At 45.1% G+C, this 26,248-nt stretch overlaps 1 protein-coding gene across 4 annotated transcripts; it reads left to right on the plus strand.

The window, feature by feature from the left end:
- TRAF7 (TNF receptor associated factor 7) lies at positions 1–25,686 on the plus strand. 4 transcript variants are annotated; one of them, XM_042438457.1, is made up of 21 exons: positions 1–204; positions 4,983–5,100; positions 5,539–5,596; positions 6,087–6,178; positions 9,618–9,734; positions 10,510–10,602; positions 12,544–12,577; positions 12,958–13,141; positions 13,768–13,902; positions 14,687–14,904; positions 15,739–15,812; positions 16,442–16,490; positions 17,165–17,292; positions 18,306–18,388; positions 19,240–19,279; positions 19,393–19,509; positions 20,263–20,385; positions 20,537–20,656; positions 21,479–21,610; positions 22,110–22,229; positions 24,898–25,686. In XM_042438457.1, the coding sequence occupies exons 2-21, from the start codon at positions 5,020–5,022 to the stop codon at positions 24,910–24,912; spliced, it is 2,013 nt and encodes a 670-aa protein (XP_042294391.1). In that variant the 5' UTR covers positions 1–204; positions 4,983–5,019; the 3' UTR covers positions 24,913–25,686. The 4 variants fall into 4 exon arrangements, with proteins under 4 accessions (XP_042294391.1, XP_042294392.1, XP_042294394.1 ...); XM_042438458.1 differs by lacking the exon at positions 4,983–5,100; XM_042438460.1 differs by lacking the exons at positions 1–204; positions 4,983–5,100; positions 5,539–5,596; positions 6,087–6,178 and adding an exon at positions 6,250–6,268.
- The last annotated feature ends 562 nt before the right edge of the window (positions 25,687–26,248 follow it).

Below are 26,248 nucleotides of genomic sequence, written 5' to 3' on the forward strand. Positions count from 1 at the left end.
CGTAAGCCGCTTCCAGCTGCGGCAGCTGGGCGGCTGCGGACTGAGGGAGGCGGCGGCGGCGGCGTCAGGGCTTTTCGGACAGAGAAAGCGGCGGGCGGGGACGAGTCGCCGCCATGCGCCGGAGAGCTGCGCGCGGGCCAGCAGGGCCTCCTCCGCTTCTTCCTCGGCGCGCCGCTCCTCCGTTTTCCCCTCAGCGGCACACAGGTGAAGGAGGGGCGGGGCCAGGGGAAGAGGGGCGGGGCCAGAGGGAGAGGGCGGGGCGTCGCCCTCATTTAAAGCAGCCCTTTTGGGTGCTCTTGGACTCCAGCTCCCAGCATCCTTTGCCACTGGGAGTTCAAGGCTCCCATTGTTGCTTTTCTCCAGATTGCAGACGTTGTTGGAATGCAACTCCCAGCATCCATGGCCACTAGGCGTGCTTACAAGGGGATGATGGGAGTTGTAGGCTCCTATTTCACTCAGAAGGGGCTGAGCCCAGCTGTCCCTGCTTCCAGATGGTGTTGGACTGCAACTCCCAGCATCCTTGGCCATTGAATATGCTGACAAGAGGCTGCTGGGAGTTGTAGGCTCCCGTTGTTTTGAGATAGGGAGATGCGATGGGCAGACTGCAATTCCCAGCCATTTCTGCTTCCCTACTGCCGTTCCCAGCATCCTTGGCCATTGAATATGCTGGCAAGGGGCTGCTGGGAGTTGTAGGCTCCCATTGCCAAGGGTATGTGGGCAAGACCCTCCCTGTACTGTATAGAGAAGCTGTGGGACTGCAGCTCCCAGCATCCTTCCCTGTTGGGCCATGCTAGGATGGGAGTTGCAGGCCATGCCACTTTGGAGCCAGGCTGCTCCACTTCCAGATCTTGCGGGACTCTAGCTCCCAGAATTCCTCACCATGGAAGGGGCTGCTGGGAGTTGTTGCCCAAGCACCTGTCGGCTGTTGATTTAAGCCAAGGGAGTGGGTCCTCCATTCCAGATGTCCAGATGTTTTGGACCCTAGACTCTAGCAAGGCACACTTTCAGCCTCTGAAATCTCCTAAGAACAAACAAACAAACAAGCTTCATTGACATACCGCTTCATGCTGCCTAAGCAGTGTCTAAGTGGTTTACAACTGTAAGCTAGCCAAGTAAGGTTGGCATTACTCAGTCGACTTGAAGGTACACAAGAGTAACAGACGGTGGGAATCATTATGTAGAGAGCTCTTGCAGCACCTTTGAGACTAGCTGAAAGAATGAATTCAAAGATATAGCTGTGTTATGTTAAAACTGGACTTGCTACTTCATTTCCATACCCAAAGGATTTTGAATTTGAACTGACATCTTCACACATCAGTGGCTTCCACTCCCTCAAAAGCATCTGAGGCAGGAGACTGAAGTCTAGGAAAGCTCATGCTGCCAAGTACTTTAATCCCGTTAGCCTCAAAGGTGCTACAAGATCTCTCTATGTATTGACATGGCTACGTCTTTGGATTCTACCTTCTTCTTCTGCTCTTTTCTCCTTGTAAGGCATTTCAGTTGTATGATATTTCTTGTACCACTTTTTGGCTTGAGGCAAGCGTTCTTTGCAAACCCACCGCAAGTTGCACAGAGCCTTAAATTGCAAAGCCTGAGGAATCTCTTCCCTGTGTTGGTTAAAATCGGACCGTTCCTCCCCATTGGGTGATGTTTAATTTCCGGCTTAAGGATCTCTCCATCTGGGAGGAGGAGGAGGAGGAGGGCTTCCCTTTCTCCGCCGGATCCTGCCATTGGAATGAAGAAATGTGTTATGATCTGCTCTCGATCAGTTGTCTTGTTCTGCTGGAAATAACCTGCCAGGGTTGCTATGTTTTGATGTCCCACTGAGTGGATTTTGTGTGGATGTTAAAAGAGATTTGCTTGGTGAATGTTGGCTATCTGGTTTCTGACATCTAGGCTAATGTCTTATTCCAGAGCTGCGTATGGGAGGCTAGAAAGTTGAGTAGTTTCTGGGAGCTTTTCTTCCTGAAGACTTTGAAGCCAGTCAGTTCTTCCAGCCCAAAGTACCAAGACTTTTTTCCCCATTCTCACATCAGCTAGAGCAAACAAAGGTTAGGGAACCTGCATTGCACTTAATCTTGCTAAAGCACAAAGCTCAAATAGGCATAGAGGGTTATCACACGGGGGGGGGGGAGATGTGTCGTTTAAACAGTGATTAATCCATGAAAATTGCACAATTGATATTAAAACACAATTAAAATGAGGTCAACACAAGAGCCATTATCCCGGGAATAACCAGGGAATAAACAGCAAAAATTCAGTCACGGGAAAATCCCATGAATGATTTGCTGCTGTTTCTTGCCTGGTTATACATGGGATAATGGCACTTTAATCACATGTGAAAACTATTAGTGCAGTTGTGGGATTATCACAGGCTAATCGCCATTTATACTTCCAATCGTCCCCCGTGTAATAAACTCCATAGTTGTGAAAGGCCTAGCAATCTCTTCCTCCTCTACTTTTGCTTCCTTTGAGTGGTAAGGATTCTGGGAGAAGACAAAAGGGGTTGATCGCAGGCCCTTAATGATGGGGTGCAGTGTGGCACCATTTGCCAAGCGACAACCAGGGCTCAACTTATGGTCAGCCCAGGTTCATCTAGTGTGGACCTGCTTAGCAGTTTCATAGATTGTCTGATGTGACATGCAAAGTGTGGGAAACAGATCCATGTCCTTAAGCACCTAGTAGATCCACAGCCACCCAGTATGTGTCTTTGAGGTCTTGCATGGCATGTGTCACAGGGTCCATGTGTTAGTACGAAATGCACGTGTTAAATTCCTGCCGGATATGTGGAGCTGCTTCGGCTGCACAGGGCAGAAGATACTTAGGTGGCTGCATCCATAAGAACCCAAGAAAAGCCCTGCAGGACCAGGCCAAGGGCTCATGTCGTCTGGTATCGTGTTTCCAACTGTGGCTGAACCTAGAAAGTCCACAAGCAGAGGTCAAAAAGCAAAATGCTGGGGATCCATTTCCATTTTTATGACCACGTTTGGCTTCCTAAGCGCTTCCTCAAAAGTAAAACCTTCTAATTGGCTAGGTATTGGGATTTTTCCAGGACTGCTCACTGTATATCATACCCATCTGTTATTTCCCTCAGCATAGCATAACCCCGCCATAAACACAGGAGAGTGACCTTCCTTCCTTCCTTCCTAATCCCTTCTGTTGCTTCCTATAGAGTTCTGTACAAGTCTTTCACGTCCTTATTAACCTCCAAGGGATGTTAATCTAGTGTAGATCAGCCTTGCGGATACATCCACTGGAGTTTCCTCTGTGTTTCACTCCTAAAAAAGAAAGAAAGGTAGCTTCTGTCAAAAGTTTTCCTGCCAGATCATTCAGAAGTGACTCTCAGCTCAACAGGTAACCAGGTGTGTGTCTGTTTACAAGCCTGTATTAAGAAGGAGTGACGCTTCATTAGCTCTTAGTCTCTGCCATTACGTAGTGAGTCCCCGTGCGTCACGGCTGCCGTTCACTTTTTGCACCATGCCTTTATGCAGACTTCACAGGCTGCCTTCCATAACAGGGTCCAAGCCTCCTGGCTCTAGCTAAGCGCACAACAGGAAGCGGAGAGCCTTTGTATGTGTGTGTTTTCCCCTTTTATTGCCAGTAACTCTGCTTTATGTCAGAGTGTTGCAATTGTGTGTGTTTTTTTCTGAGTAAGCAGACTTTCAGGAAAGGAAATGAGAGGAGACTAATGTATTTAAGGGAGAGCAGATTTTTATAAAGGAGGGAAAGGACTGAGCAACTATAAATCCACAGGGAAAAAACACCACCTTCTTTCCTTTCACATCTGCACATGTAGCTCTGATAGCCACTCATGGGACACAAGTGGCCCAAACAGAAAACAAGGAAGCCCCAAAACTGTTCCATTTGACAAAAAAAATCTTATTTATTTATTTATATAGCGCTATATATACAATAAATATAAAAGAATAAACCTGCCTATGGCGTATAATCTAAGAAATAATAGGATAATACATATAAAATACATAGCAATACAGGAAATGATTCAATAAAACAGGCAACAAAAGAACATCAAATAGCAAGTGACAATATTATGATTACGAGGAGGCATTTTTGTTTGTCCCTAGTGACTAGATAGTACATCTGGAGTATAAATCATTGTTCACTAGAACATTCAGATGATTTTTGACATGAAATGTTAAATCACATAGTTTTTTTTGTGGGTTTTTAGTACATGGCCAAATAGCCCCAAAAAAACTACAAAAAACTATGGATGCCGGCCATGAAAGCCTTTGACTTCACAATGTTAAATCACATTTGGGGCATACCTTTCATGCAGATGGGGTGAAGGAGTACACATGCCAAAAACATACATCATTGCACAAGTCTGAGACAACTTCTCGCTGTTGGACAGGTGCATTCCTTTAATGGTTTTGTTGTTGTCATTTCTGTGGGCCACAGATAAATGTAGCATTTAGTATGATGTCTTCCCACATTGCGCATGTTGTGGTTTTGTGATGAGTGGCTTCAGATGGAGTTTGCGGCATGTGGTCAGTGAAGTTTCAAGTAATGGGGTTGACTGTTTCTGTTTGCTAATTCAGAGTGGAGATCTTCAACAATACGTGCTTAGGATGGAGGACAGGCTTTTTGACCATTGAGTAACTTTGGGAGTATGAGCTGCCACCCACTTGGCAAGTGTGGATTACTGAGGCAGGTTTTGCTCATCGGCCTGACCGCTCTCAAGGATAGTCTGTTGGTCTGTGTGGGCTCTCGCTAGACCAGTCCAGCAGCCCTTATCCCTTTGTTCTCTAGTTCCTAGTCTAAATTATATCCTGGGATATGGAAAGTCCTCAAGAAGAAAAGAGATTCCACATAAACATTAGGAAGAGCTTCTTTATTGTAAGAATGGTTGGACAGTGGAATAGACTGCCTCTGAGCAGCTACACAAACCAGCCCTGCCCTGTTAAGACCTGTTTTTGATGGACATAAATTTTGTGTGACAAAAACCTTTCTGACTGTTACAGAGGTGGCTTTTGTGACCTTCAAGTGCAGGACTAGATTATGAGCGCCAACAAGAACACCCGCTACAATCGTTTCCCCAGCGGTACGACGACCAGCCCTTCCTCAGAAAACAATAACGGGGTAAGAGATGGGGATGGAGATGGGAGCCCTTGCCTCCTTAGACTGGCAGTGAACATTTTTTGCCCAGAACAGCATTTTGTATATGTAGAAAATGCATGTCCTATGCAGCACTTCCTGTGCAGAAAATGTTGTTTCCTGCACAGAAAACCCTGTTCTCCATACAAACCAACTATGTCCCCATTTTGCACAGAATAAATCCCCACTTGCAGCATTTTCTGCACAGGAAATAATATATATTTAATAATAATAAATTTATTAAAATAATAAAAATGCTATTTTCTGCACAAAGCAATCCCATTCACATTTTGTCTCGAACTATATAGATTTTCACATTGGGGACAACAGGGTTTGCCATCCACGGATGCTTAAATCAGCGGATGGCAAGCCTGTGGATATTGAGGCTCCACTGTATAATGTAATGTTTGCTCTTTGTTTCAGACAAGAATGGAGACAACCTTTGGGCCAACTTATGCTGCCGTGACCACCATCACCAAAGGTTAGTGCTGATCAACCTCTAGATCCTATCATCACATAGTCTGGAAGGGATCCTGGGATTTGTACTTTGCTGTGGCACCAGAGCTCTCTGACAGAGAAGGCTAAATATCCCAAAACTACAAATCCCAGGATCCTATAGCATTGAGCCATGGCAGTTAAAAGCAGTGTTGAAACTGCATTAATGCTTCTATGTAGATGCAAACAAAGAGAACTAGTTTAGGGATAAAGAGCAAGACTTGTATAATGGTGATCATATAACAACATCCCTGGCATTTTGTTTGTTTAGTTAAAATGTTATTTAATTAAAAGGCTGTGGAGGGGATTAGGAAGTAGTATCTATTTCCCGCCCCCACCTTTTTTGTGGCTGGTTAGATGTGTGTTTCACAGCTCCTCAACTGGGAAAGGGGAAGCTTCTAAGATTCTAGGTTATAGGGAGGGGAGCCTAATTGGTTGCAGAATATCTGAAGGTTTTGTCCTTCTCCTCATTCTAGCGGATGGGAGCAGTACGTTCCAAAAGCATCGCCGGACGCCTTCTTCCTCCAGCACCCTCACCTATTCCCCACGCGATGAAGATGATAGCATGGTATGTGCCTTGAAGGGAGGAGCTCACAGTTGCAGAAAATGTGCCAGTTCTGCGAGAAGCCAGATTGGGCTGTGGTGACACATGCCTTGAGTACGTCCTGTTTGGGCTACTGTAGCGAACTATACATGGGGCTGATGCTTTTGGAAATTGTTTGGAAACTTCAGCAGGTCTAAAATGAAGTGGACAGAATGCTGATGGGGACCAGTCACAGGGAACATATAACCCCTTGTTTAAAAAGTTTCAGCAGGTACTGGTTTGTTTCTAGGCACAAATCAAAGTGCTGGTCATGACCTATAAAGCCCTATACAAAAGAGAAAGGGCTTCCTCTTTCACACCTCCATCCTTTAATCTCTGTCCAGTATTCTTCTGCCCGTATTGTCACATCTGCTCGCCGCTTTGACCATGTTTCTCCTCTTTTATCCTCCCTTCATTGGCTCCCCTTCCCCTTCCGCATCCGGGACAAGCTTTTGTTATTGACTTTCAAAGCCTTCCATGGATTGGCCCCTCCTTACTTATCTGACCTTCTTTCTCCTTACATTCCTACTCGCACCCTCCGCTCTGGTAGTCAAGGTCTCCTGTCACAGTGTAGGACTACCACTGCCCCCTCCCGAATTCGTCCCTTCTCGCTTGCTGCCCCTTACTCCTGGAACCTTCTTCCCCCACATGCACACCTCATCACTTCTCTACCCAGTTTCAAAACTGGGTTAAAGACTATATTGTTTAGAGAAGCATTCCCAGAGGCGAGCCCCTCTCTGACCCAGGAAGCCTCCTTTTAAGCATTCGTTAAGAAGCCAAGCCCTTCCTCCAGTCCATCTGCCTTGGTCCAGGCCTCGGAGGTGGAGAAGATCTGCTGGGCCTGATCCCATTCCCCACCACCACTCCCTTCTCCTTTTGTGTTGTGTCTTCTTAGATTGTAAGCCTGAGGGCAGGGAACTGTCTAACTAAAAGATTGTATGTACAGCACTGTGTAAATTTACAGCGCTATATAAATAAAGGTTAATAATAATAATATGGCTTAGGTCTAGACCAGTGTTCCCCAAACTGTGCCCTTTAAGAGATTTTGGACTTCAACTCCCAGAAACCTCAGCCATGTTGGCTAATAGCCTGGGATTCTGGGAGCTGAAGTCCAGAATCCCTTAAAAGAGCACAGTTTGGGGACCACTGGTCTAGATTATCTGAAAGACCCTATTTCCCTGTATGAACCTGCTAGAGCAGTGGTTTCCAAACTTTGGTCTTCAGCTTCCAGAATTCTAGACTGACCAAGCTAGCTGGAGCTTCTGGGAGTTGGAAGTTCAAAGTACCTGGATGACCATGTTAGGGAAGCACTGTGCTTGAGTCTTAGGATCTGTGGGCAAGGGCTTTCTCTCTGTCCTGCCACCATTACAGGCTTCCTTGTTGAGGACATAAAAGAAAGCCTTCTCTGGCTGCTCTCACCTATGGAACTCCCTTCCACAGGAGACTAGGCTGGTCTCCTCCCAGCTTTCTTTTCACCACCAGGCAAAGGCTTTTCTTTTCAAACAGACTTTTAATGTATAATTACTCACTGAGAGGCTTATTATGGGGGGATAGTATATATTAACTTTTTATGCTTTTGAATGATTTTATACTATTCTTCTGTAATGCTTCTGTGTTTAAAATTTTATTGTTAGGTTTTAGTTGATTCCTTTTGCAATCCTCCTTGGGAATAAAACTTGGCTAAGGGTAACAAACTTTGGTAGTGTTTGAAAGTAGGCTACTGTTGGCCCTCAGCTTGATCCTCTGTTATTGAAAGGGCCAGAGAAGTGTTATTCATCCTTTATTTCGTGAGGATTTTTCTCTTTGGCTATTTCATTAGGGTTATTTTGCTCCATTTATTCTCTGTAGAGTCCAGATTAATCTCAACAGTGCAATATTTTTACACCCCAAAGCAACATCCTCTCAACCCTTCCCTCAAAATATTGTCTCCATCATTGCTTGAGTTGTGTTGCATTAAACACTGGGGGCTATGAGCGTGTGTGTGTGATTCCCTGGGCAGCATCCTTTTTTCAGCCAGTCTCAGAAAGCATGACGGCTGGGCTGGTGTGGTGATTGGTGGGCACAAGGCCCAGCTAGTTCCCCCCCTAGCCCCAAACAGGAAGCCACAAAGCAGAACTGAGAGTGAATTGAATAGGAGGAAGTCACCATCCATCTACGCAAAGAGATTTGGCAGAGGCGAGGAAGGCAGCCGTACAGCAAGTCCTCTCAGAAACAGTAGCGTCGGTGAGAGAAGCATGCTAAGCTTTCGGTAAGGGATCATAGCAGGGAAGTGGCGCTTCTGGACAGAGTAGCCAAAGGTTCCATGTTGGGAAGGTGAGCTTAAATGTAGAAAAGTTAGGCTTGTCGAAATGGAGGTGATTATATGTTAGGAAGGGTGTTGCAATAGTCTCACTTGGTCAGCAGTTTTTCTAGCTTTAGCCCGTAGTTTTAGCAGCCTTGTAAAGTGCAGGAATAGTGCAAAGGCTTAAATTGCATAAAAGAAAAATGGAGGGCATTTTCAGGACCACCACTGCCCTTAAAAACAGCTGTAGCAACTTTGACGAACAGATACGATGGCTGTGTCTCTCCCTCAGCCCACCCCATTCACTCAGGTCATAGACTTCTCTGAATTTTGCATAGTTGCATTTTTTCCCCTTGCTTTGAAGAAGCTGCTGCTGTGAAAATTGTTGTGCAGAGTCTTTTGGAGTACTGTGTGGAGTTCTGCTGACTTGCCTTCTCCCTCCGCAATTAAAGAGCCGCCAACTGAAGAGGGAGCTCAGTTTCCGTTCAGTGCAAGGAATAAGAACTCTGTGCAGAATTCGGTGGAAGTGCAGAAAAACTACTGAACTCAATCTTTTTGGGGTTCCAGTTTGGTGTGGGAGGGGGAAAGAGATGGGGGAAAGTGAGGTCTTCTTTGTTTCTTGAAAATGTGCAGGGATTCCTGGTGAAAAATGAGAATGCAAAATAGTTATGGGGAGGGGGAACTACAGATTTGCAGCATACAGAAAAGTAAGTGTTTGGGAGTGCTGGGTCTCACTTGCCTGTGACTTACAGAATCAAAATATTCTTAGAACGTATTTAAAATTGCAGAATGAATTAGCCAGACATCACCTAGACTAGTTCCTATAATTTAAATCAAATTACAGTGTTCAGCTTTTATTGGCACAGTCAAGTTCATATGGGATCGGTGTCAAGGTTATACAGCCCTTGCATGTGTTTTGTGAAGAAAGCCTACTATTGGGGCGAGGGAAAAGCTCTTTATCCCTTCTGCAGTCCTAACACTGAGCAGAAGCATCCTATGTAGCTGGGAGAACTTTTATGCAATTTTAGAAGCAGGATTTGGGCCCAGGACCAGCTGGTGAACCTCACAGATATAAGGAGAGCCCTGCATTATGTTTTGCAATATACAGATGAAAATACCCCCCATTTCTCTTTCTCTCTGCAGCCCCCAATCAACACTCCACGTCTTTCCGACTCGGCCATCTCCGTCCGCTCATTGCATTCAGAGTCCAATATGTCCCTGCGTTCAACTTTCTCTCTCCATGAGGAAGAGGAGGAGCCAGTAGGTATTTGGGGGGTATGGGGTGGGGAATCTTCTATGAGAGAGATCAAAAAGGTGTTGGGGTCTTTATGAATGGCCAGAAAGTAAAAAGGGGACTCTGTCATTTAAACTATTTTACAACCTGCCCTCCATGAAGAAACTACTGCAGCTTGCAGGCATTAATCAAACCAGCAGCAAAAATGAAACAGACTTTGTTTGCCATCACCTTCTTGTAAGAAGGGATTCCCACAAAATCTAGTTTGTGCCAGTATAGTGCTCAGAAAGGAAGTCATCTTGTCAGAATGACTTCCCCTCACACATCCTTGTGTGGGAGCCTGCTCATGCCAGTCAAATCCAGGATATGACGTTTATGAATTTACCTGTTTATTTACTTGTTTGTCTGTGTCATGTTTGTTTGCTGCCTTATCTCTGAGGAGATACAGATAGCTTGCAACAAGTCAGGGATGTAAAACTGCTAATTAGCAAGAATACTGGTACACAAGCCTTTGTAATCTCTTGTCTCATATTCTTGGAAGTCAGCCTCTTGTTGGCTTCAGTTGCAGGCAGCAAAAGGCTCATTTAGATCAGCAAATATAAGCCTTTCTACTGTTTGCAGATGGATTGTGAAGCCTTGCCTCATGTTGGACTCTGTTTTCTGCTTATTACTTGCTGCCTTGGCTCTTGTGATCCCAGACCTCACCATCTGCCTTGTGGCATCTTTACATGTGAGCAGCTTTCAGATTTCTATTTTGCCTTGACTTTCTGGTTTGTTACTTTCCCCTCTCCCAATCTGCAGGAGCCGCTGGTGTTTGCTGAGCAGCCGTCGGTGAAACTCTGCTGCCAGTTGTGTTGCAGTGTGTTTAAAGATCCAGTGATCACAACCTGTGGGGTAAGGAATGCCTTAGAATCATAGACTTGGAAGGGACCTCAGGGGTCACCTACTCCTCCCCCATTCTGCCATACAGAAATACACAACTAAAGCACACTTGAGAGATGGTTATCCATCCTCTGTTTCAAGACCTCCAAAGAGGGAAAGCCTACCACCCACCAAGGCAGTTTGTTCTATTGTTGAGTAGCCCTTGCAGACCAGAAGTTCCTCCTAATATTTAGGGGGAATTTTTAACCATTCTGGGGTGGGGGATTAGTTGTGTGCGAGAGGGAGAAGAAGCTCTTTATTTTGAGATTGCCCAGTTACTGCCTGGTGTTGAATTGTCTTCTCTGAGGGTTGATCAAGTTCAGCTACAATACATCTTTGTTGTGAAAGAGTGAGGAATCCCCCAGCAGCCTGTCCTGTGCAGAATCCACAGGAGTTTTGCAAGGGGGTTAATAACAGTCTCACCTAGCCCCCTCCCTGCTCTCTCCCATTGGCCCAGGAGATATTCATTACCTCAATTTAAGTACCGTCTCCATTTAAGAAGGATCTTCTGGTCCCAGCACTGGAAAAGGCCTTTCTGTGCCTCGGATCCTAGAAGGCCAGTGCCAGCTGTAGGAGAGTGTCTTGGGCTAGGTGAACCATCACCCTGATTTAGCCGAGGGAGACTTCATTATGTTTAGTGGGGAGGGATTTGTTGTTGTTATTGTGTCTTGGAATCATTTCTGACTCACAGTAATCCAAAGATGGCCCTATTGTGGGATTTTTCTGGCAAGATTTGTTCAGGGGAGGTTGGGGAGTGTGAGTTACCCAAAGTCACCCAGTGCGTTTCTATGGACAAGTGGGGATTTGAACCCTGGTCTCCCAGAGTACAGTACTAGGTCAACACTCAAGCCACTACAGAGCACTGGTTCCTGAGAAAGGAATAAGTCGTTGCAAAGAGCTGTTGGAAAACGAGGAGGTGGGTCTCTTCTCCAACAGCAGGGAAAAAGACCCTTTCGATATCCCTGTCTTGGCAGGGCTATTTCAGCCATCCCTTGCTGTTTAGTCATCCTGCAAGGGAGGTGGGAATTGCTGTAGGAAGCAGGCTGGCTGGATTTCCAGGCTCTGTTTTGGCATCTCTGGCGAAAGCATTTTACAGCTGAACAGACCAGGAAAGGGAAGTGAGAGCTGATAATCTCAGCCTGCATTCATGCCTTGCAAAACAAGCAGACTGAATGCTGACTAAAAACCCAGTGGGTGACCTCCTCCTCCCACCTCACTGTTTTGCCGTATCCTGAAATTGTTACTTGTGTTTTCTTTGGTGTGGGTGTCAGGCGCTCAAAAGTGCCTTAAATGTGGGCCCATTTTATTACGCCTCAGCCCAGCCTCCTCCACTTTCAAATGCATTCTGAATAAGTTCATAAATAAATAAATAATAAGTTCAGGCAGCAGCCAAAATAACTGGTGAATGTGCCAAGCAGAGGAGATGACTGAGCTTATCATGTTGAGTCTGTGCCATTGTTAATTGCACACTGGCAGATCTACTAAGAGCATTGGAACAGAAATAAATAGAAGTCAACTACTACTTTCTGAAAGGGTCTGGGGGGCCATCTGGCCTGACTCCGCACAAGCATGGCAATGTTGTGATGTGTAGTTCCTGTTGTCTTTCCATGGGGCCAATCATCAACTCTTTTCTGCTTTAACGGAAGCCTCAAACATCCCGTTTGTTATGATCAAAATAAAATCCCAAACGGAGGACACTATGAGCCTAAAAAGCCAATATTGTTCAGACGAGGTTACCTATTTCATTTTGAAAGGTGAAAACATAGAGGTTGGTTGGTTGGTTGAATATATAACCTGCTCTCTCCCAGCGAGGGACTCAAACTGTCTTAGAAAAAATTTAAAACATAGTCCAATAAAAATCTATATTTTGGAAGTTAACAAACAATTAAATAGAAAACTCTGTTTTCTTCACAGCACACATTTTGCAGGAGATGTGCCTTAACCTCTGGTAGGTACTTGAGAACCTTTTCAGTATCATTTTCATCTGGCTTTAATATGTACAGCTATTTCTTGTTTTCTGCCATTTTCCTGTTTTCTTTTTAAATAATCTAATACAAAATTTGGAAACAGAATTAATTCAGCTGCTGTTTTGGTAAAAATGCCCTTTCTTAAATGGTGGGTGGGTGGGTGGTACCCTGCAGGGTTAAGTTGATGGGCAGGGGTTTTCCCCTGCTGACCCAAAAGCTCCCTATTACAGCATTGCACTATACAGAATGAGCAGCCATCAGTCACATGCACCCATGCGCCATGATATAGTTTTAAATTTCCTCTTATGTTTGCTTTGCCTTCTGCTGTAAGCAACATGATGAAGTGTGTTTCTTCTTGCAGAGAAGTGCCCAGTGGACAATGCCAAACTGACTGTGGTGGTCAACAACATCGCCGTGGCAGAGCAAATTGGGGAGCTCTTCATCCACTGCAAGTACGGCTGCCGGCCCACTGCTAGTGGCAAGCCTTCGACCTTCGAGGTGGACCCCCACGGGTGCCCCTTCACCATTAAACTGAGTGCCAGGAAGTAAGTAGGGTTAAACGTTTTCCCAAGAGAGGGAGCCTGTGCTTGCTTCTTTATTCCCTCATCTTTGTGGCTGATGCGTGTGCCTTCCATAGGATGTAGGCAACCGCTTCTTACTTAACTGTTCCATCAACTGCCCATCTGCTTGATTTTGTTTATTAGTATTTGTCTTGAATTATCATTTTAAATTTGAGGGTGGGTGGGCCTTTGGATTATAGGGCTTTATGATATTAATTATTATTATTTTGTATTTTAATGCTGTTTTAATGTTGCAAGCCACCTCGATGCAGTAATAATTACTACTACTACTACTACTACTATTGTTCTTTGCAACTTCAGAACAAAAAAGCCACATATCCACAGTGGTCAAAAACGTATTTCTTTTTAAAACCCAAGGGTCACAACAAATCTCCTTAGAATGAATCTGGCCAAGAAAAACCCATTACAGGGTCACCACTTTTTTATTTTAAAAAGTGTATTATGCTTTATTATAGCTGCATTTTGCTTTTGACTTATATTGAGAGAATGCTGAATTATGAATTAAATAAACAGTAAATTCAGATTAGTCTGGGGTGGGGGAAATGACATTTCTTTGACTTCTCCGACGGTTCTCCATCCTCCTTGTCCAGGGACCATGAGGGCAGCTGCGACTACAGGCCGGTGCGTTGCCCCAACAATCCCAGCTGCCCACCGCTTCTCAAGATGAACCTGGAAGCCCACTTGAAGGAGTGCGAACACATCAAGTGCCCCCATTCCAAATACGGGTGAGCACAATCCACCCCTTCCGCAATGGTCCAGATAAAATCTGCAACTTGACTCAGAACATCCCTATTCTTACACTGAAGATTAGTTCCCCAGCCTTTCCCTATCACATATCACTGAGCTTCTGCCCAACTGTTTCCTCCTCCCACTGATTTTAAAGACAAATTGATATTTGTGGACCTCCAGTTGGGACTACAGCTCTCAGTATCCTTGACCATTGGCCACGGTGGCTGAGCTGTTAGGAGTTGGTTTCCCAACATCTGGAGGGCTGCAGACCCCTTGCATCTAGTTTACAGATTCCACCCTCCCCTAAAGGAGCCAAGTCCCTCCAAATGACAGCTTTTGTAATTTTGAGTTGCTAACGTAACAAAGAAAGCAAAAACTGGAAAACATTCATTGGAATTCCTGAAGGAAAAAGGAGACATATCTCAAGATTCTACAAAGATGTTCTTAGGCCTGTTATTAGGGTTTGGGGCAAAACATGCTTCTTTTACATCCTGAGACATGTTTCCTTCATCTTCATAAAATGTAACAAAGCAATCAAAGAAAACAAAAATGGAAGAGAAGGCCCCATTTGTGTATTCCCCTACAATGTATTGCACCCACTACTGAGAGACAGAGGAGGGTAAGTCAATCCAGAGAGAAGGCGAGACACTGCTTTACCTCTTTCACTCCATCAAACAAAACATTCCTGAAGCTTTCCTTTCACATTTGTCTCTCAGCCCAGCCCAAAATATGAATTCCTGAAGCAGTCCTCCATCTGATGACTACTTTCCCATTCTTCAGGTGTACATTCATAGGAAACCAGGACACTTATGAGACTCACCTGGAAATGTGCAAATTTGAGGGCCTCAAAGAGTTCCTCCAGCAAACAGATGACCGCTTCCATGAGATGCAGGTGGCCATGGCCCAGAAGGACCAGGAAATTGCCTTCCTGCGGTCGATGCTAGGCAAGCTTTCAGAAAAGATTGACCAGCTGGAGAAGAATCTAGAGTTGAAGTTTGGTGAGTCTCCAGAGGAGTAAGCTAGCTATCTTTTCCATGTAACAGCAGGAAGAAGGAGAGAAAGGCGTGTTACAGACCGCCTAAAAGCGGCGGTCTGCTGACGCTGCTGGTTGCTCCGCGAGGGAGCCACAGCAGCCAAACTGCGCGGCTCCCGTGCGGAGCAAAAAAGAAGCCCCAAAATGGTGCTTCTTCCCGCGGCACGGTTATGACACCGCGAGGCGCCAGTGGTGCACTCGCGACGTCATAAGCGCCATGCGACGTGCGGACGCTATGTGTCCGGCATTTAATAACGGCAGCATCTGTGTGTATAGGGCGCCGCCATTATTACGCCCCCATCACGTGCTAGGGGTGAGGCCGGTGTGGACGCTAGGTCCCCGGCCAACCCTTAGCACGTGATGGGGCCGCTTCAAGAGCCCGTCTGTAACGGACCAAAGAGAGTATTTAAGTCTGCAGCATCTTAAACACTATACCGAGCTGCAAAGTGGTGTAATTGCTGATGGGCTGTGGAAATAATGCAGTTTGACACCAATACTATGGGATTCTGCGGTGTGTAGTTTTCTGAGAAATTTAGCCTTCTCTGTCAGAGAGCAAACTACAAACCCCAGGATTCCGTAGCATGGAGCCATGCCAGTTAAAACACTGTCAAATTGCATTAGTTCTGCAGTGCAGATGCAGCCAGTGAACCATTACACCACCTTGCAGCTCAGTATGGTATTTAAGATGCTGGAGACTTGAAATTGGTTGAGACTGTTGCTTGCACCAGGAGGAACTTGACCTGCTTGAATTTTGCATTCAGAAACTAAGAGCCCTCTTCTCCCAATTGTCTCTGTTCAGATGTACTGGATGAAAACCAGAGCAAACTGAGTGAAGACCTGATGGAGTTCCGGAGAGATGCCTCCATGCTCAACGTGAGTGGTGCCACTTTTGGAGTCATTTCCTCCGCAAACCCCATCTGTGTGGTAGGCCCGTGTTGCAGTAGGGAAGAAATTCCTCCCAGCCCCATACATGCCAGGATCTTGGCTCAGTTTCTTGTGCCCCTTGGGGTGGCCTACTCCACAAGGAACTGAAATGCCCCAGTTGCCCACCCCTGACATAGAGTGATGGAGACTCTTCCCTGCTGCCTGGGGTGATGTTAATCTGGGTTGAGATTAATACTCCAGTGGGAAAAGAGTAACCAGTGTGAGAAGGCTGCAGACTCAAAATGGCAATTTAAGCACTTTTTGATGCACAAAACTCATTATAGCAACTGGAGAGCAATGCTCCTAAAACTTGTAGTCTGTGGACCAGCTTCTACCAGTCCCTGAACAACTTCCAAGAAAGAAAGGGACACTTGTAGTACAAATATGGTACCAGTCCCTGGCATGTTGTGGGCGCTTAATGCTTGTCCCCCACATCAACTAGCTTAAGCACTGCCTTAGAGAATTAATATTGGAAATCTGCAACATTAAGCCATCTTTCCCACCTCCCACATTGTGTCTACCTCATAGCCAAGATGGTGGCTGTTCTGCCTCTAACATGCTTTAATTTGTCTCTTTAGGATGAGTTGTCCCATATCAACGCTCGGCTTAACATGGGGATCTTGGGCTGTGAGTATCCAGGTGTTTCTTTCTATAGGTTGATAATACAGAGCATCAAAGGATGCTGGTTGAGGCTAATGGAGAGTCAGAGTCCCACAGTGCTGGGACCTGTCACTGGTCTACTGTCACAGAGAGCCACTCCCTGAGCTTTCAGAGAAAGTTCCTCCAGGTCCTACTTGAAGATGGCAGAGGTTGAATTGGGGAGCTTTTGCAGGTCTGCTGCTGAACCATAAGCATTTCCCAGAGGAATTCATTGCCCCAAGTGAGATGGGTATGGAATTTGACCAATTCCTGGCACTAAATGGAGTGTCCTTGTTCAGTGACGGCATGTTGCTGTGGAACAGACAGTGGGGCAGGACGGTTGCCTTCACACCGTGCTTGTAGGTCTCCCACTAAGATATAGCCAGTCACAGCCAGAAAAGGGAAGTGGACTGGATTAATCCTTGATCCAATCCAGCAATACCATCCTCAGGTTAATGAATAACTGAACAGCATCCTCAACCCAATCTGCAGTTTTGGAGGGGATATGCATTTTGTTTGTTCAGAGGAAGTAATATTGATGAAGCTAGCTTCACGCTGCTTTGGGGATCTGTAATTCACTGTTTCCTAGAAGAGCACTGACCCAGCTCCTTGGCATGGTGCTGCTCTCACACTGGCACACCTTCTCTTCTTCTCCTTGGCAGCATATGATCCCCAGCAAATCTTCAAGTGCAAAGGCACCTTTGTGGGGCACCAGGGCCCAGTCTGGTGTCTTTGTGTTTACTCCATTGGGGACTTGCTCTTCAGTGGCTCTTCGGACAAAACAATTAAGGTAAGGGCCTGCTTCGAACCATTCTCAGCTGCAGCCTGAAAGCTTAAAACTGAGTCTCATTTGACTCCCAGTGGCCCCCCTTTAGCCATCAGAGGATACTTTGGCCCAAATGGGAAGAGGATTCAGTGGAAGGTAAAGAAGTTGTTGGGCAGGAAGACACTTTCTGAGGACAGGGTCTGGGTGTGGGTGAGCAGGATGGATCACTCTTTGTTCAAAGAGCCCAATTAACCAGGGCTAGCTGCAGGGAGCACACAGCTCCTTTGTTGCAACAGCTCAACTGGCTGCTGGTTTATTTCTGAGCACAATTCCAAATGCAGGTTATGACCTTTAAAGATCCTATGCAGCCCAGGTCCAGGATAGCTGAAAGACGTTCTCACCTATCAGCCTGAGGGCCTTCCTTCTCTCCCACCATCCCCACAATTACCTCTAGTGGAAACATGGAAGAAGGCCTCTTGGATGGCTTTTTCCAGGCTCTGGAACTTCCTTCTCATAGATACTAGACTAGTATCCCCCTTGCCATCTTTCTGAAAACAGGTTAAGATGGTCTTTTAAGACTGACTGCTTATGGGGACTGGGCATCGCAAAACTTGTGCTGTCCTGTCTGGTTTTATTTGGTATATTTGGTATATTTTCTAGCAAAGTTTCTTTCAACTCTTGTCAGCTGCCTTGAGTGCCAGACTGGGGGGAAAGGCAATAATAAGAAAGGTAGTGTAGTTGTCTCCTCTGCCACTTAAATGGGTGCTGCTTTTCCCCCTGAAAGCTAGTTCCCTGCCATCTGCCTTGATGAGAACTGCCTGTGGTTGCATATCTTTGTTCCTTGCTGCCTGGGAAAATCTGCCCATTCATTTCCTTTCCTGGATGAGTTTGTCTCGGCCTGAAAGATGGGAAAGCAGGTGCACAGATGACAGGCAAGCTGCTTCCTGCATTCCCAGCTCTGGCCTGTCACCCTACTTCCTGCCTGGCTTCCCAGAAGCTCTTCAGGGCCCTCACATAGCGCTTCTGTTTCCTGTTAGGTGTGGGATACCTGCACCACGTACAAGTGCCAAAAGACCTTGGAAGGCCACGATGGCATTGTCCTGGCCCTCTGCATCCAAGGGTGAGTCAGAACATTCAGTCCCCCCTCACCCCCCATTTCCCACTTCACCTCTTAGTAGAATTGAAAGAGGGCCAGGCAGTTACTGCTCACAAAGAGTGGCACAGCTTTCATGGGGCTTCTTTTCGTAGCATGAGTTGTTAATCTCCTTTTTGGATAGCATCTATGATGTCACTTTCAAATAAATTAGTATCTTTTTAAATCGGGCTAAAACGATGTGCTGGGAAAACCTGGATTATGCAGGTGGCAAACAGAGAGAACAAATTTGCCTGTTATACAAGCCAGCCCTCCTTATCCATGGATTTTTTTATTTATGGATTCAAGCATCCAGGGTTTGAAAATGCTTTTAAAAATATACGAATTCCCATAGGTAAACCTTGATTTTGCCCTTTTATGAAAGGGACACCATTTTACTATGCCATTATTTTTAATGGGACTTGAGCCTCCATGGATTTTGGTATCCATGGGGGTTCTGGAACCAAACCCCAGCGGATACCAAGAGCCCACTGTATTTTGTTTCACATATTTTTTTAATAGGGGAGAGGGCTAATTATTTTTTTAAAACAGAAAGCTGCCCTAAAAGCTAAATTCTACTCCCAATATTACAGTGCTTTGTTTTGTTTTTTTCTTTCTTGTGGCAAAACCCTATGCACACATGCCTATGCCAGGCACCATCTCAGAGCATTGCTGTGACTTGGCTTTCAAGTTACAACAAAGTTCCCTGCCTTGAGGTGACCCTTGCATACCACCAGCATCCAGGTCAAGCCTGCCGTGCTTCCTTTTTCCTGAATTGGTGTCTTAAAACCACTACCCCGTCCCCAACTGAAGGTCGTCTTCCCTTTCTCTTTGCCCAGGAACAAGTTGTACAGTGGCTCTGCTGACTGCACCATCATTGTAAGTAGTCATTAATCCAGAGTGGGGTAGTGGGAGTCTGTGGAAAGTCTCACAATTAACAACCATTTTACATGCCCTCCTCCCTTTACATTTTATCATTTTACTCTTTGCAGGTCTGGGATATTCAAACCTTGCAGAAGGTGAACACCATCCGGGCACATGACAACCCTGTGTGCACACTGGTCTCCTCGCACAACATGCTGTTCAGTGGCTCCTTAAAAGCCATCAAGGTAAGAGTTGAGGAGGGGAGGACTGAACCCTTGCATCTCTGAGGTTGCCATAATAAACATTAAAGGGATTGTGTAAATTAATACAGACAATCTATGATTTGTATTCTGCACTCCCATCTGTGCATCTGAAGACATGGATTAAAATCCTTGAAAGATCTTGCTAACATACATTAGTTTATGTTAAAGAGCCAATAGATTACTGTATATAGTCGATTCTAAGTTATCTTCATGTATAGGTTGAGGGCAGGTTTTGGGACAAAAATTAGGATTTCTGCCATGACCCATGGATGAATCTCTTATTGAAATCGCATGGTGAGATTTGTGCTAGTTCATAGCAATTAATACTCATTCTCTGTTTTATTATTTACTACATTTATCTACTGCTCTTCTTCTTCAGTACCTTTGGGGCAAAATATATGGTTCTTTTAATTTAATCTTTGCACAATCCTGTGTGGTAGATTACACTGAGTGGTGGCAACTGTCGCAGAGTCACCCAGTGAGTTTCCAGACCAAGTGAGGCTCTCAATCTGACTTTTCCCAGCCCAACATGCAGGATTGGCTTTCCTTTCTGTGTAGTTTGGCTTGCGCCTATGAAATGACTGGAACCAATTCCTGTGTGCTTGTGAGAGGCTGTCCCACCATTTGATAGGGGGAGGAATGGTGAAGCAGAAGAGTGGCTCTTGTTTCTAAAGAGAAGATTGTCCTTGGTGGTGTACTTAACTTTACTAAAATGTTTATTTTTCTGGCCCTCAGGTCTGGGACATTGTGGGCACTGAGTTGAAGCTGAAAAAGGAGCTGACAGGCCTTAATCACTGGGTCCGCGCCCTTGTGGCATCCCAGAATCACCTGTACAGCGGCTCCTACCAAACAATCAAGGTAGGTGCACTTCTCAGCAGTTAATGACTGCTCCATGCCATGCATCCAATAGTTGATGAATAACTCAATAACTTGTGAATATTTGTTTTGAGTCTAGGAATGACCATCTTTCCTCTTGCCTCCCTTTCCCCCCAAAAATAAATCCCTCTAGATCTGGGACATCCGGAACCTGGAGTGTGTGCATGTCCTCCAGACGTCAGGCGGTAGCGTCTACTCCATTGCAGTCACCAACCACCACATTGTCTGTGGCACCTACGAGAATCTCATTCACGTAAGGATGGGTCACAGATGTGAAGGTTGCTGTGGGTTCTGCTTTTCCCATTAGAACAGTGGAAGGGCAGAGGCGATTGTTAGTAACACAATCCAGTGGATAAAAGTAAAGAAATTGAATGTGCTGCTGCCTTAGAGTGTGATGGAGTCTCCTTCTTTAAGAAGCTTGATGGCCATCTGTTGTGCAGTCTTGCATTGTGTATTCCTGCAAGGCAGAATGGGGTTGGACTAGTCCTTGGAGACTCTTCCAAATCTAGGATCGTATGATTGTAAGCTTGCTGTGTTCAGGAGGGCTTGGAAGAAAATTCTCAGCTGTTTGCTAGCTTGTGGGTTATTCTCTATGTCAGCATTGTTGAGAGGATTTTAAAGTTCTTTTCCATTTGTCCTCTCTCCCACCAGTTTGTTTCATTCTGCTTTGCCACTCAGAAGCATTTCCATTTCGCTCCCTTTATTTCTCTGCAAGAAAGATATGGTAATATACGTCCTAGTTACATCCTGTTTGGATTACAAAAGCACTCTGTGTGGGGCTGCTTTTGAAGAGTGTTCAAAAACATCAGTTGGTCCAAAGAGCAGGATATAAATAAAGATGATGATGATGATGATGCAATCTATATTTCTCTCTAATCTTAACTATTTAATTTTCACTTTAAAGTAATACCTCAAAAACAAGAGGAAAGGTTTAGAGATGAATGGGTGAACAAAGACTACAGTTAAGCTCTGAAAAGATATAGAAGGGAAGTTGCCAAGGAGCCAGCTCCATAAAATGTGAGTGATTTGCAATTCTACCTTCTCATTCTTGCTCTTTGCATCTTTCTGTCCACAGGTATGGGACATCGAGTCAAAAGAGCAGGTGCGCACACTGACAGGACACGTGGGCACCGTATATGCCCTGGCCGTCATCTCCACGCCTGACCAAACCAAAGTCTTCAGTGCTTCATATGACCGGTCCTTGCGGGTATGCGTGGTGGCACTGGCTACTAGGTTGGCTATTATAAGGATGGCCTTGGAAAAGGAAGGGAGGTGGCATTAGTGGACATTTTGATGAATATTTTAATTCCTGTTTTGGGATCGGGTAATATTGGTATGGGTCAAAACAGTGTGTCAGGCTGGGCAGCATAGATTTCAGTGGCTGAACAGCTGCTCTTTTCCTCAGCTGTATGGCTAAGTTTGGAGCCCCTTAACCTTTCAGTTAAGCTCAGATATCTGTTAAGTTGCCTGCCTTAGCTAGCCAAAGATGCTTTCACAAGCAACCTTGTCTGCCTGTGTCTCCGTGTGCAGTATATTTGAATGGCAGCAGGACTGTTGGGCTTGTTCTTTGAGCAAAAATTGGTTTGCTCCCCAAGACTGCCCTAACTTATTAAATTTGGCATCTGGGAGGTGCATAGTCTGTTCCCACTGGCCCTGGGTCCTGTCTAATCTCTCCTCCTTCATCCTGGCTTGTATCCCACCTCTAGGTATGGAGCATGGATAACATGATCTGCACACAGACTCTGTTGCGCCACCAGGGCAGCGTCACTGCATTGGCCGTCTCCAGAGGTCGCTTGTTCTCCGGTGCCGTCGACAGCACTGTTAAGGTAAACCATGGGGTGTTTGGATCATGGAAGGGAAAGAGGGATGTATTTGTTCACTAAGGCCACATTGCACAGCAGAAATAATCCAGGTCGACACCGTTTTAACTGCCTTGGCTCAGTGCTATGGAATTCTGGAAGCTGTAGTTAGTTGTGGCACCAGAACTTTCCGATAGAGAAGGCTTAATGTCTCACAAAATTACAGTTCCCAGAATTTCATCGCATTGAGCCACGGCACTTAAAGTGGTATCAACTTGCATCAGCTCTGCAATGCGAATGCAGCCTAAGTGCCTTCACAAAAGAAGTAATGCACAATTTTAGCAATTTTCTTCCTGCTGTGAGAACATCTTTGAAAACTGCAGTTTACAAAGGCTATTTGCAATTTGTGGCTTTTCTTCTGTGCAAATTTCTCATGTAGTTGTTTGGCACAGAAAATGACATTTACCATGGAGGAACAGTCTTTTGTGCACAGAAAATGATATTTCTAATAATAATAATTTTATTTATAGACCGCTATTCCGCAATGATCATAGCGGTGTACAATAAAATTGCAAGGCTTCTCTCCCCCTCAAGATGGTGGTTGGAGGAGGGCTCTTTGTCTTCCAGGCCTATTAATTTCTGTGCAGAAAAAAACTGCTTCATGCACAGAAAATGCTGTTTTCTATACACATGTGAGAATTTTGCAGACATTAAGTGCCCAAGTACAGATTTTTCCAGCATAGGAAATACTATTTTCTGATGTCTTTTTGCATAGGTGGTTAATGTTTTGCTTAATGGTGCTGTGTCACTTGGCAGACAGGGAGAGGAAGAATTAATGATGTAGAGTGCTTGAAGTCTGGGCATTTTAATAGTACTGTGGGGTTGGGGATGTTGCACTCAGCTCAACAGGTCACAAATAATGTAGCTCTGCTTAGGGGGCTTTTGTAGGGGTCGTTCCCACTATGATACGCTCCAAATCCTGATTCGGGATATATGCTCCTAATTCCCACTGGAAATCCATTCTGATCTTCATTGGATCTTTCTAAGGGAAATAAAACGGAGCAAACGCAAAAAGCCTGGGGTTTTTTGCTAACAGTTATTTTGAGGTTCTTTTGAGAAGAATCGGTTCTGACGCGATTCCTAACAGTGGGAACGCCAGATCAGAATTGATTCTTTCTGAGGGGAGGGACAAATGGCAGAGGGATGACGTTTTGACAGATCCACCATTTCCCCCCTTGCAATGCTGCCTGTCTACTTCTGATTTTTTAAAAAATTAAATTGATAGACTATGTGATTGATAGAATATGTGATTGCTTGATTTTGTAACTACAGTGGACCCTTGTTATATGCTGAGCTTTGGTTACAAGATCCCCCGTGGATAACAAAATCCATGGATGCTCAAGTCCCATTAAATGTAATGACATTGCAACATGGTGTGCCTTACAAAAATTGGAAAATCAACATTTGATATTTGAAATTTATACTTTTTTTGAACATTTTCAAACTGTGGATGCTTGAATCTGTGTATAAAAAATCCGTTTCTAAGAAGGGCTGACTGTACTTGCAAGGCAAGGAGGGACAAATGGCAGGGGGATGACATTTTGACAGAGCTGTCATTTCCCCCCCTTGCAGCACTGCCTCTGTACTTGTGTTTTTTTTTTAATTAAATTGATGGAATATGTGATTGATGGAATATGTGAATATACAGTTGATAGAATATATGAATATTTGATTGATAGAATATGCAATTGATAGAATACGTGAATATTTGGTTGATAGTACAGTTGGCTCTTATACACAGACTCAAACATCCACGGTTTGAAAATGATCAAAAAAAGTATAAATTTCAAATATCAAACCTTGATTTTCCATTTTTATAAGGCACACCATTTTGCTATGTCATTATATTTAATGGGACTTGAGCATCCATAGATTTTGTTATCCAGGAGGAACTTGGAATCAAACTCCAGCGTATAACAACGGTCCACTGTATATGTAAATATGTGATTGATAGAATATGCGGTTGATAGAATATGTAAATGTGATTGGTAGAATACGTGAATATGCGGTTCATAGAATATGTGACTGATAGATTATGTGAATATGTGATTGACAGAATATGTGATTGATTAAATATGTGAATATGTGGTTGGTAGAATACACAATTGATAGAATATGTGATTGATATACAGTTGATAGAATAGGTGAACTGAAAGAATGTGTAGTTGAATCAATCCATCAACAGTTCTGTGTCTTCCTTCCCCGCTTGGCTTCCCCGGTGCCCGATCGCTGTCCCTGGCCTTGGCTCTCTCCCTGCGCCAACTTCTGCTCTTTTGCCAGCTTCCCCCATCCCTGGTTTGAAGAAGCACAAATGGGGACCAAAAAAGAAAACCAATTCAAGTGGCATAAAAAGAGATCCCCTTTTTTAGTGAGAATGAGGGATCTTTTGAAATCGGTTACAGTCACGGAGCGGATCCGAATCGCAACCCGTGTTATTCTGCCAGTGGGAATGAGCCCTTAACAGGCCCTGGTAGACATGTTGGCAAAGCATTGCCCATATTCCTTCCCACTTACCCTTGTAATCCGATCTCTGGCTCTCTCTGTTTACTGAAGCAAAGCTGCCTGAGAAGGAGGCATGGGCCTGTGGCAGGTGATGCTTCTCTTTGGCCTCTACCGACTCTTCTTCCTATTGCAGGTTTGGACGTGTTAGTGGGTGCCGCCACTCACTCTGGGAACGCCGGACTACCAAATACCACTCCAGCGCCACACACTCCTTGTACCACTTCCCTTCTCCCCGAAGCGCTGCCACGACCCGCCAGCTGTGAGATGGAGCTTCACGGCCCACATACCTCAGCAATGCCACCAGTTCCTGCAGCAGACCAAGTGCACACCCCGCACCCCGCAGGACAGTTTGGACTGGCGAGAAAGTTGATTGATGTGGTTTCTTTCCCAGAACACTGTGCGAGGGGAGTTCTGTCTGGACGCCTTCATTGCCGCAGCATAGGACGCTGAATGCTTTAGCTCTGCATCAGCTGATGAAGCGCATGGGTCTCAGGCAGCAGCTTTGGCATAAGATGGGACCGAGCTGGTCAGCACACACTCCCACTGCGCACCTCGCAAACAGCAATGCCAGAGCCAAGTATGCCAGAGGGGACCCATTCTTGGTCCTGGTGTTTAATTTATCTGCTAAGCTCTTTTTTGTTTGTGTCCACCACCAACGATAAAAAGAAAAGAATGGTTTTTCTTCCCGTGTAACCAGGTACGATTTTTACGTCACGAACGCCCTTTCCCTTTTCACTTCAGGTACCACAAGGCCATCCACCCAAAACACAGCCATCATGTCATGTCATGACAGCCTCCATGGTAAAGACAGGGACAGTCCACCGTTGTGTTTTTACTGACATTTTCTACTGTTTTTAAGATTGTGATATAGATTTGGATTGTTTCTTCCTTGACAATAAAAATGGACCATTGTTTTAGGCAAGCATGACTTATTGATAGACCTGCAGAGAGTTGCACCAAAGGGGGAATGCCCCTCATTAATTGGCCTGCCTTACATCCCTTCCCACCTTAAATTTGTGGAGACACCCATTAAACTTATACACTAGACCAGCGGCCCCCAAACTGTGCACTTTAAGGGATTTTGGACTTCAGCTCCCAGAATCCCAGACTATTGGCCAACATGGCTGAGGCTTCTGAGAGCTGAAGTCTAAAATCCTTTAAAGTGCACAGTTTGGGCACCATGGCACTAGACCATGGGTGGCCAAAGTACAGCCCACTTACAGCTCCCAGGGTCAGTTTGCCCAAAATTTGCTTTCTAAGGGGTTGACTAACAGGATTACAGCATGAACTACTCAAGGAAAGGCTGGATACACACACAGGTCTGCTTCTACTAAGAAATGGGTTGGTATAGGACAAGAACCAAAATGGAACATCGTGCGTATAGCGCTATGCTTTGGATACTGATGAACGGAGAACACCTCTTTCCTTTAAGACTTTGTGTATACATATATACTCGACTATAAGTCGGCCTCACGTAGAAGTCG

This window comes from Sceloporus undulatus, chromosome 8 (assembly GCF_019175285.1).
Source record: "Sceloporus undulatus isolate JIND9_A2432 ecotype Alabama chromosome 8, SceUnd_v1.1, whole genome shotgun sequence".
In the NCBI taxonomy this organism is placed as follows: Eukaryota; Metazoa; Chordata; class Lepidosauria; order Squamata; family Phrynosomatidae; genus Sceloporus; species Sceloporus undulatus.